Below are 11,833 nucleotides of genomic sequence, written 5' to 3' on the forward strand. Positions count from 1 at the left end.
GAAGGGCGGCAAAAGATGCAGATTATGTTTATTCGCTATCGCACCAGTGGTGCTATGAATTATAAAACGTTTTTCCGCGCTCTAGAACGCATTACCAGGGAGATGACGCCGGAGAGTGTAATTTAAATTTGGCGCTGTAACGTGGCCACCTCTTCGGTGGCCACATGTTCCAGCGCGTAAGAAAAATGAAGATGTGCAGAGACAAACAAAAACAAAAGGACGTCGGAAAAGGTGGAACACTGGGACTAGCCTTGGCGCTCTTTGGCCACTTGTGGCCGTTGCGCCAACAAACCCCAATCATCACCATCATCATAATCGTCGTTGTCATCATCATCATCATCATCATCATCATCATCACTGGAACTAGCACTCTGCCTTCTTCGTCATTTTTTTCTCTCTGCCCCTTATTCATTTTTCTTCTATTTATCTAAATTCCTTATTCTTTATTCTTTATTTATCTAAATCTTCATTTAAATTCTTTATCTAAATTCTTTCTTTATCTAAATCGTAATTTATCTAAATTTGTATTTATCTAAATTTATCTAAAACGTGTATTTATCTAAATTCCAGATAGTCATTTACGTCTGAAAAATAAAGCGAAGTGTAATAGGATAACTGCAGTGCACCCTATGTGCAGACCACAGTCATGAATTTACCCTAGTCTCTGAGCAAGTTGCCATATGCGCAGTATAGTTACACAGCAACAAGTTGTCATTGCTATATGCTTGTTTCTCTTCCGCTTTTTCGTCTTCTTGCGCGTACTTTACGTATTTTGTTGCTTCGTTGGCTATGCGCTTTAACGCTAGCAACGCTATTCGAGCAGAGCTGCCAAGCTCCGGCCACTCTCTTCCTGCCTATCTCGCCGTGCATTTGCCCTTCTCCTCCCTTTCCTGCACGGCTAACAGATGCTCAAGTGCCCGCCACGCGCTAGAATCGTACGGTGTGATTAGCACGATTTTTTCTTGTTATGTTGTAGTTGTTTTTGAAAGGCCTACGACTGAAAGTATCATTGCCTCGTACTTGAACTCTCACTGCCACGCGAATGTAGTTTCTATGCATTTTTATTATCTTTAATCACTGCGGATATTGTGGGGCCGCGTTAGGTGTTTTTTATCCTCTTTTTTTGCGGCCAATGGCTTCACCGCATCTGTTTACATTGTACTTCCTCGAGTGCTTCTCCCCTGGCGAGGGTAACAGCGCAAGTGTCGCAGCACATGTACATGCCATTTTGTTCAATGAAGGCCGGTGTATTGTTGTAGCACATTGTATTATTAGGACAGGATAAACCAGTCTTGTGATGCAACTGGGTGATTGCAGGCTGAAGGGAACCAACTAAGTTGTAGGCAAAGCCTTTAAAAACAACAAAGTGCCTAAGAACTACGCGGACAATCGCTTGAGGAGACCAGGGCCGCGACATTGTAGCGATGCCTTCCCGTCAATTTTAGGCTACTCTTATCATCCGCTGATCCCATTGACGAACTAGTCTCATTGGCCCACTCATCCCCTTGATATCATCCGCTCATCAACTGATGAGCGGATGATATCGCGGATGATATGATATATGATATGATATGATATATGATATGATATGATATATGATATGATATATCGCGGATGATATGAGCGGATGAAACGCGGTCGGAGCGCCGTTTTGGCCAATGAGCAAGCGCGAAAAGGAATAGCGATGGAAAAGGCATCGCTAGAGAAGTGCGGCCCTAGGCTGGTTTTTGGTCAGAAAAATAACTTTTGACACATTTTCTCCTTCCAATAAGTCGTTTCTGCATAGAAAAATTGCTACTTGCAGCGGCATGTAACGTTCATGAGAGGCAAGGGCCAGGATATTGTAGCATTCAACCATTTTCGTACTCGGGCTTCGTCACAGGTGCGGGCGGCGCTTCATCTGCATTAGCAACCCGATAGACCGGTATTGTGGGCATGACAAGAAAGGAGCACACCCCAGACAAAGGTATGTTTGCACCATAGCAGCCAGTATGAACCTAAAGAAGTATCGGCATCGATGCTGAGGGCAAGTGTGAGGGATAGTGTGATGACGACTAGTTCTGCACTGTTATTTCTTGAAGTTTATAACAAATTCAACCAGCTCCCAAGACGTGTGAAAATGTGATGCACAAAGCGCGTTTCTATTTCAAATGATGCCGAACTCTAAACGGATACACAAGGCGCAATATCTCGTTTGTTCCGCACTACGTCGCCTCATCGGTATCTCTGGTGCACACGGGCTTCGTAATAGAATAGCACCTGACTTTCAACAGATTCTTTTGAAATTCATTACAGTTGTTCTACCCGCATTTCCAGGTCACCGAATGTGCGCCACTACGTACGTTCCCATTCATAGGTGATACCCGGAAATGTTACGTGCCTCTTTGGCACAAGATATGTGTTACACAGGAGTGTTGCTCTTTCTCCGCCCAACTATCCCCGTACCCCGCGTATTAGGCTTTAGAGCCATACCTTCTCCAAACAAAGGTTTCATTCATTAAATATCTGCATACGTCTCTCCTCATAATTTTGCTCAGCAAGCAACTGGCATTGCTTTAGGCCTCATGACATCGCTCCGTCGACGTCTCACAATGCGAAACTCCCCCGAACTGGGCGCAGGATCTGCGTAAGCTTTCTTTAGTGCTAAGGTAATTTGAAAGATACGTTCAACGCGAATAAAAACATAATAATAAATATGCGCGTTTAAATATGCACATAATGTGTAAGTTAGACTGCGCCTTCACCAAAGTATGCTCGACAAAAGATACAGGCGGGGATACAAAAGCCCCGGCGTATTCATGGGATATCTTGCAGTTTTTGAGCGTCGTTTTCGTTGTCGCTCATCCTGGCGACGCGTCCCACCACGTGCGCAGCTGGACGGCTGCACAAGTAATGTCGCGATTATGGGCGATATATTTTTCGACGCTGACATTTGTTGACGAGTGATAGCGCATTGGCAACTTGAAGTTCCTGTGAGCGCGAGGCACGATGCACAAGATGCAACAAACCCGCCGTGGTTGCTCAGTGGCTATGATGTTGGGCTGCTGAGCACGAGGTCGCGGGATTGAATCCCGGCCACGGCGGCCGTATTTCGATAGGGGCGAAAACACCCATGTACTTAGATTTAGGTGCACGTTAAAGAACCCCAGGTGGTCGAATTTTCCGGAGTCCTCCACTACGGCGTGCCTCATAATCAGAAAGTGGTTTTGGCACGTAAAACCCCATAATTGAATTTTCTTTAAGATGCAACAAATACCAAGTAACACGAGAGGGTAGCCTTCTTCGTTGGGCGGAGCTATGTTTAAAGACCACATTTGTGAAAGTGAGCCTATGGAGCTCTGATTGACGTAAACCACTTTGCCTTTTTATATACTTGCAGTTAACGCCGTTTCATCTCAGACCCTGAGTCCTCTCGCACCACCAAGGTTCTGGCGTAATAGTTTAATACTTCGCTGTCACTAATACTGCTTCACCTTTCTGGAGAAACTGCAGCGTCTCTCTCTCTCTCTCTTCCTGCGAGTCCGAGTATAAGCGCTGTTGCGCATGAATGCTGGTGATGTTGATTTCGAGTGAATCTGGCTTGGCTTCATTTCGGTTACTTAGGGAATTATACAGGGTGTCCCAACTATCCCGCACCAAAACTAAAGAAAAAAGAGCAATTACGTTACTCGAAGAAAACCTTGTGCATATTGTTTCCAATGCACTGGATTAGCCGACAGTAATGTTTCGTTACTTAGATTTAATGAGGTAATTATAATTATCTAACACGAGAAGTACTGTCGTAATTATCAAAGCGTCCCTGCCGCATTGTAGGCGCCTCCAAATGACATTTAAGTGCGGTGTTTTCAGCGACGTGCCAGTTGCGTACTAATATTTTCCGTCTGGTAAAGAAACCCCACAAAAAATGACGAATACCACGTGACTGCACTCCCATCTGCATCATAAAGCAGCGTCCTGAAACGAGCTGATTGGAAGCAACTGCTTTGCCTGTGGCGAACCCGAAGAGACAGTGCATCACCTTGATAATGGCACGGAAGGAGCACCAACAGCAGGTTTCGCGGCTTCGCAGCTATTCCTTCCTCTCATCTCTACGTCACACTTATTATCCGTCTCTCAAGGCCGACTGATTACATTGACAAAAAAAGCCCCTAACAACGTGGCCGAAGCGCCGCTCTGACCTAAATGCGAAAAGCAATGGAATAGGCATTGAATGTTTCAAAATCCCGGCCCTGCTCGCGCCTCATCGAAAGAATGCGCGCGCAGCTATATTTCGCGCCAGAAACTTGCTTCGGGCCGAAGCAAAATTAAAGTGACGCTTTTATTTTTTTATTATAGTGTATGCGTGCTGCAAAAACAGGTTCGCGGCAAAAAATAAAAGCGAAATAAAGAGGCCATGAAGCGACTCGCATGTAAAGTCAAAACCGATGCGTTCGAGGAAGTAAACGTACCACTTCTAAATAAGCCTAATTGCCAATCGGGAAAAACACACACACACACACACACACACACACACACACACACACACACACACACACACACACACACACACACACACACACACACACACACACACACACACACACACACACACACACACGCCCACGCACGCACGCACGCACACGCACACACACGCACGCGCACACACACGCACACGCACACACACGCGCACACGTAGAATCTTCTCTGGGATTTATCTCAATTATGCGTAAGCCTTTCGTATTACAGACGGTGTTTCGTGGTAGCATGCCAATGTGTTTCGTGTAATTGCGAGAACAACCTCGAAGGAACCGTGAAGTCGAGTATAACAGCTCGTGCGGTGTCGTCTTCTCGTCTGGTGTGTCGTCTACGTTGTGCGCTGTTAACACCACGATGGAAAACCAACAACGCCAAGCTGCTATTCTAGCGTGAAGCGGAGAAGCGCGGTTGCAACACCAAACTGTTAAGTGAGACCTGCACGAGACGACGTAGTTAGTGGCGACTACAAGCAACCTAGAAGCGGGTGTGGACGTGGGATGAAATGACCAGGGAGATGTAGCAAATGAAGCATATGTATGCAACACCTATTAGGCACACTGTACCATTATGAACCGTGATTATCAACCGTGCTCCGGCGGCGGCTACGTCTGGCGCGGCGGCTCGGCCCGTACCTGGAAAGCGCCAAAGTGCGTCATGTGCTGAGAGCTCCGTGAGCGCTGTGTTCTCGCGGCTTCGCTGGCGTTGTAGCGGGAGGCAGCACGCCGGGGAATTCGCTCGCTGCTGCTGCCGCTATTTCGAGAGCAGGGACGGACGGAGCGACGGTTTTTCCGTTAGGTAAGGATAGAAATGCTTACGCATTTAAAACCGTGAGATTTCAGTGTGCCCTTATCATCTACGAATTCGTAAGCGCCATTGAACAAAAGCTTCTGCCCAGAGGACGTGTTTGAACAGGTCTACTTTTGCAGCTATCCAGTATACTGTGTCCGTTTTATCACATCTTCAGTGACATTCATGATGACGCACGCTGGAATTCTACGGCAGACATCCGTTACCCTTTCCTTGAGCTCATATGACGTACGTCTCGATCATGTAAACATGATTTTTCCCATAACCCCAAAGAAAGAAATCGAGGGAAGAGAGGTCGGATGACCTAGCTGGCCGATATACAGGTCCGTCTCTTCCAATTTATTGCGCATGAAAAGTCGCATCCAGCCAATTTTGTGCTCGGCTGCTGCTGTTTGCTGGCGGCCGCATCTTGCCGATACCGCAGAAGTGGAAGACGTGACAGCGGGACTTCGCTGAGAAACTCATCTATCACTCCTTCAAGGATTTCGTCCCCGTAACGCTGTCCAGTTTCAGTGTATGATGGAAGAAGATGAGACCTATTATAGCACCGGCGTGAATTCTGAACCACACATTGAGCGACCACTGGTACTGGTATCGAGTGCGCTTTGCTCAGTGTGGAGTGTAGTCGTTCTAATAGTGCGCATTATTCAAATTTACCTGGCTGTTTAGGTAAAATTCGGCTTCATCTGTACACATGATGTTGCTCAAAAAGTCCGGTGACTCATCGGAATTTGTGAAGGCCCAATTGGAGAAATCTAGACGATTACGGGTCCCTATCTTAAAAGCAATGGTGCAGGTTAAGGTAGTACGCGTGAAAGGCCGAGTCACTTAGAATCCTCCAAACTTATGACTCGGAAATTTGTACATGGGCGGCCACGTCCCGAACGCTAGCATGGGGGTTTGAGGCCATAAATGCTAGAACATCCGTGCGTAGGCTAGGACACAAAGATGGAGTCCTCCGCCACTGTTTCTGGGGGCAGCCGGTTTGTCTCAAGTTTTAATAATTTCTGATCAAAGCCGATGCGTTCGGTCGGCCATCACACTTCCATGACTGATATACAGGGTGCCCCACATGACTTGAGACAAGAACTTAAAAAAGAAAGGCGCGTCGGAAGCGAATTGAACCGAACGCGTACTATTCGCAATAGCATATAGTAACTCAGAGAATCTTTTGTATTCCCCATAACTCACTAATTTTTTAAAGTTTCGCTACCCAATTTTTAATATTGGCTGAGGACCCCAAGTATGATACGCACATTTGTAGAGCACCTTCAGAAACCACCGATCGAGTTGTTTTCCTTACGACACGTCTCACGTAGTTCTTTTTTTTCCGGGTTGCAAAGAAAGCCGCGAAACATGAAAGAAGCCATGTGACGGAGCGTTTTCGCAGTGGTATTGTGCTGCTCTCAAGCGGGCGTTCGGTGAACAAGGTCGGCTGCATCGTGACTGGCGACGAGGAAGCGGCAGGGTTTTCTTTATCTCACCGGCAGCGCTCGGCCAGCAGCATGCATTATCGCCGTCATCCGACGGGAGCCGACCTAATGAATGTTGCAAATTATTAGATTTTTTTTTCCATGAGTCGTTAGCATTGCTTACTGGAAAAAGAAGCAATACCCAGACGCACATCATTAACGTGCATTACACACGCCGTTCATAAAAAGACTCTACCAAAGGGGTCTCTGAAGTCTGCAGGTTTTTTCAGGGTCAAAAAAAAAAAAGACACGCAAAGCAATTTGAAGCGAGGTGCATGAACATATAAGCAACATATTCATTCTCTAACTGTAGGCTATTCATCATACCATTAGAAATAATTTTAATTGACTATCTCCTTCGGGTATCAAAAACATAATAAACTTTGTCCTGTATGTATATTTAAATATATTGTATATTGGCGTGGTGCTCACAGCGAAAGTTTAATGCAACGTTGAAGTAAGAAAATACGAATGAGGCACCCCCAACTAATGCTTTTTCTAATGCGCTTGTCCTCCTTTATCCGGATTTCCAGAAATAAAACGACGAAAGCACGAGTTACAAGCCATGCACGTCCGCTCCAACAACGATGCAGTAAGCTGTTAGCCACAAGAAAATTTCAAGTGAGAAGGTGGGGGCAAGAAAAAAAAAACGTCAAATAATGTGGGTGACAAAACCTCGGTAATTACATTTTGAGTGTGTGTTTGTGTGGAGGGGAGGGGGGAGTGTAGGCTTCGGTATCGCCGAGAGGGGTGGACTCGGCCCCCTCCGGAAAACTCCGCAAATGGGGCTAAACCCGGAGAAGTCAGTAATCATGTCCATCAGTCGAAAGAAAAATGTAAACAAATACCCTTACTTGCTTACTACCCTTACTTACTTACCCTTATTAATAATACCCTTACTTACTTGCAAATACCCTTGCTTACCCTTACTTCATAATCGGTAAGCAAGTTAACAGAGTGCAACAGCACGAATACTTCGTTTAACTTTCACTCCCTACCTACACTGGAATACGCACATAGATAATGTGTGCACCAAGGCTTATCGGGTAACTCGGAGTCTGAGCCGTAACATCCGCAATGATACTACCGATGAAAAATTACTCAGTTATAGAGCACTGGTAAGACCAGTCACTGAATATGGGAAAATTCTGCGGGATCGCTACACCGCATCTAACATAGCAAAAATAGAAAAAGTGCAGGCACTGGCCTCCCGTTTTATCTCTAATAAATATCACCGCACGTATTCACCGACCGAGCTATGCAAACAAGCAAACCTTCAAACTCTTGAAGGCAGCACAAAGGTTCAAAGGATGTAGTTTCTTTTTCCGCTAATTCACTGTCACTTTAAGATAAGTACAACACAGCACTTTACACTTCATTCCGACGAACCATCTAGACATCGCCACAGTATGTACATTCCTGTGCCACTTTCTCATATAGGTTGCTTTAAATACAGCTTTTCTTTCCTCAAGTTATTAAAGAGTGGAACCAGCTGCCCGACTCCATTGGGAGAAGTGAATCCCTTTGTGTCTGTATTGAACGTCTCGAATCACTCATACACCACGGCGCACCTAGACAATAGCATAAGTCCCTGCCTCAACTTGTGTATTATGTATTCTTGTTCGTTAATTTAGTTGTTTTTCTTGTCCAGTGCACTTGTTTGTATATTGTGTCGGATGCGGTTGTTGAAATTATGCCCGTGTATACTTAAGTTTTTTTTTCCACTCCTGTAATGGCCTGAAAAGGCTGTCAGTATCAATGAATAAAGAAAATAAAAGCATTACTTCTCCATCTCTCATCGACTTGTTCATTTTCTTTGTGTAGCGCATACGAAATGCAGATTGACAAGCTGTTCTGGAATCTATTTGCTTTCACTTAATTTATTACCCGCGCACTTCCAAAGGGATTCTGCGTATAACATTTATAGGCATTAGTCGCAAAGTGCGAGGTTGTGAATTCTGGGGGCTGTCTACATACATTCTACCCACTTTATCAAAAATATGTGCGTACTTTTTAAGGACTCTCTAAATTTTTTTTCAGAGGAAGGTCCTGTTGCCCATTACTATTTTCGAGGCCTCACTCTCCTTCCGCTATCCGGCTCATGGCAAAGCTTTTTTCGCATGCGCAGTTACGTTCCCACTAAGTGGCCTAACGGAATTAGTGGCGGTGTACGAGGCTCAGCTGAATTAAACTAGTGAAATATCAGCGATGCAGTACTCACGCTATCAGAACTGCCAGCAATCCAGTGGTGACGATGAGTACCGCGAGAGTTGCAATCATCTCGTTTGCATGCACCTGCGATGCATGCAGTCTCAAACTATACTCCAGTACACGTCAGCCGGATCATAAACCGGTCGGGCCAGATCCACTCTCACCTTCTCTGAGAGGGAAAGCGGCTGGCCGCATCCACCACATCTAGCATCTAACAAGAAAGACGAAGAAACGAGCGCTTACTTAATAAGGACACGCTCACGGAGAAGTCAGTATTGACGGGGTTGCCTTTCGTGTACGGGTAACGATCGCGAAATCGGCAAAACGGAACCATGCGCACCTTTGAGCTAGAGTCGCGTATGAACAGTGGTTGCCGCGAAAATAAATTTCGCGGTTCACCTTCAGGTGCGCTGTGTGAAATTGGTGAGTGCACTGCGCTGTTCTTAAGGTGACATTCGGGCCACATTTCCTCATTCCAGGTTGCGCGCCTGTAGAGCGCCAAGTTCTGCGGCGCTCGTAGTTCGTATGCGGTTGATCACTGGTGCGTTCCCCTTATTTCGCAAAATGAAAGAAACTGACCATGAGGCGGTAGGATTACGGTTCTCCGAAGACGATAAGCGGGAAGCTGAGTCTGCTTTCACGCATGAGGAGAACACACAGCGTAATCGTTACATAATGCCATAAACAACGTGCAAACAGTAAAACATAGAACGATAAACAAACGAAAGACTGAAAGAAATGCAGTAAGCAAGTACAAGCGAATGAATAAGTAATGTTCGTCAAGAGAATACAAAAAAGTCACTGAAAAAGGAAAAAAAAGAAAGGCCGACTTATTCCATGTTTGGTTCCTTGGCGGCCGATGATGGTAGTTTTCTACCTTGCCCACTTTCTTCTCCCCACTCTCTTTGTTATTCGGGTCTTCTAACACCTTTATCCTATTCATATAGGATACATATACACTTTCTTCAACATTTTCTTCATTCAGCCCAACATACTCTTGTTTTCCTGCCATCCAATTCACGTAATCTGAGATACTACTGCACTTAATATTATGTAGCCATACGCCATAAGTGCAACGCACGACACCGGGGCATATTTGGAAATTGAACCCGTGGCTGCACGTGAGCATGCACAAAGCGAAATTCCTTGTAGAGCAAATACGTAAGGATATTTCCTAAAAGTGTAAAAAAAAAACCTGATGTCCACCGCCCCTGGTTTATGTTCAACCATTGTTTAAGCGTAACTCTCAAATGGGAGAGTTGGCTTTATCGAATTTTGTTGGCTGTTGCACGCACGTACGTGTTCCCCGTAGCAGTATTCGCTGCGTGTAAGTTTTGCTTGTTTCGTAATCGGGTGCTTCTCTGCTTCGGCACCCTACCTTCCTTCGTGTTACCTTTAATTTTCATGCGTTGCGCGTGTGTTTAGAACAGGACCAGGCAATATTTAAAATGTTTTTTTAACTGACCTCTATGAATGCCCTCTAAGGGAGCTAGCTAAGTGTTATGTTTAGAACGGCTGCAAAAAAAAAAAATTTATTTTCAAATATTCTTGTACCGTCGGCGGCATCAAGTATTAGTAATGTGTTATTAGTAATCAAAAAATATTTATTACTTAAGTACAGTTCGAAAGACGACAATAAGAGATGTCAGCATATCGTATTCCGAAAGTACGACTACACATTTCGGGTGACTAATTATATTGAATATAAAACAAGTAACAGCCAACCCGTATGCAATAAAGCCGCATCAAGAAACTAATAATGAAAATAAAATCATTTCAAACCTAAAATTGCATCCACGAACTAAATATCAGTTGAGGCACATCTCCCGTAGAATACCACAGATAACAAAAATATGGTTCTAGAACAATTGAGCTTTAGTGATTACCTGTTGTTAATACCAATAAACACATTAAAACCTTAGTTATGATTGTGTTTTTTTTTTCTAGGAATTCAAAAAGAATGTTAAAGAGTGGCTGCTGCTTAACAGAAATTAGCATATGTATGGAGTGCAAGTGCTGCTGGATGGTGATATTGAATCTGTGTTACTAGAAAGTGTTCCAGGTGAATATCTCATCAGGTTCATCTTCACTGTGCTGTGAATGGTGGTGTTGCTGATTGTCAGATGCTATGATTGTCCACTGTGGGACGGGCCCGGTCAGGCACGTTGCCTCCTGCCCTCCTACATACGTACGTACGTACGTACGTGCGTACATACATACATACATACATACATACATACATACATACATACATACATACATACATACATACATACATACATACATACATACATACATACATACATACATACATACATACATACATACATACATACATACATACATACATACATACATACATACATACATACATACATACATACATACATACATACATACATACATACATACATACATACATACATACATACATACATACATACATACTCTGAATAAACTTGATTCTTTGCAAGTGTGGAAATTGCTCCTAAATGATGTGCGTAATGTAACCGATTAAAATCACGAACGACCGCCTGATCTGGAACTATACCGACGCTCAGGACGAAACGGAGCGAAAGAACTCCCGTTAGGAAGGTCCATCAGCACAGCAGTGCATCCAGTTTTGCCTTTAGATAAAGACAAAAGAGAGGCCAAGTTCTACTAGGTTGTTGGCGTTTCTTTGGTCGTACAACCGTCATTCGTGGGCACAATAACGAGGTTACAAATGTACTGGAAGCATATCGCGTTCTGAATAACAATGGTATGCTTGCAGTTTAATACACCGCTGCCACTTTTGGTAACCCGCCGCGGTCCAATGCTCAATGGGA

The 11,833-nt window shown here is 44.5% G+C and overlaps 1 protein-coding gene across 2 annotated transcripts in view; it reads right to left on the reverse strand.

Moving 5' to 3' along the window:
• Positions 1-9,116, reverse strand: part of LOC142579069 (cytochrome P450 3A14-like) — a 32,360-nt gene extending 23,244 nt beyond the window's left edge. For both annotated transcript variants that reach the window (XM_075688906.1, XM_075688905.1), the window contains exon 1: positions 9,016-9,116. In XM_075688906.1, the coding sequence (XP_075545021.1) occupies positions 9,016-9,074 (59 nt within the window). In that variant the 5' untranslated portion in view covers positions 9,075-9,116. The remainder of the gene's footprint in view (positions 1-9,015) is intronic.
• Between the last annotated feature and the right edge of the window lie 2,717 nt (positions 9,117-11,833).

Source organism: Dermacentor variabilis, chromosome 4 (assembly GCF_050947875.1).
Source record: "Dermacentor variabilis isolate Ectoservices chromosome 4, ASM5094787v1, whole genome shotgun sequence".
NCBI classification, from domain to species: Eukaryota; Metazoa; Arthropoda; class Arachnida; order Ixodida; family Ixodidae; genus Dermacentor; species Dermacentor variabilis.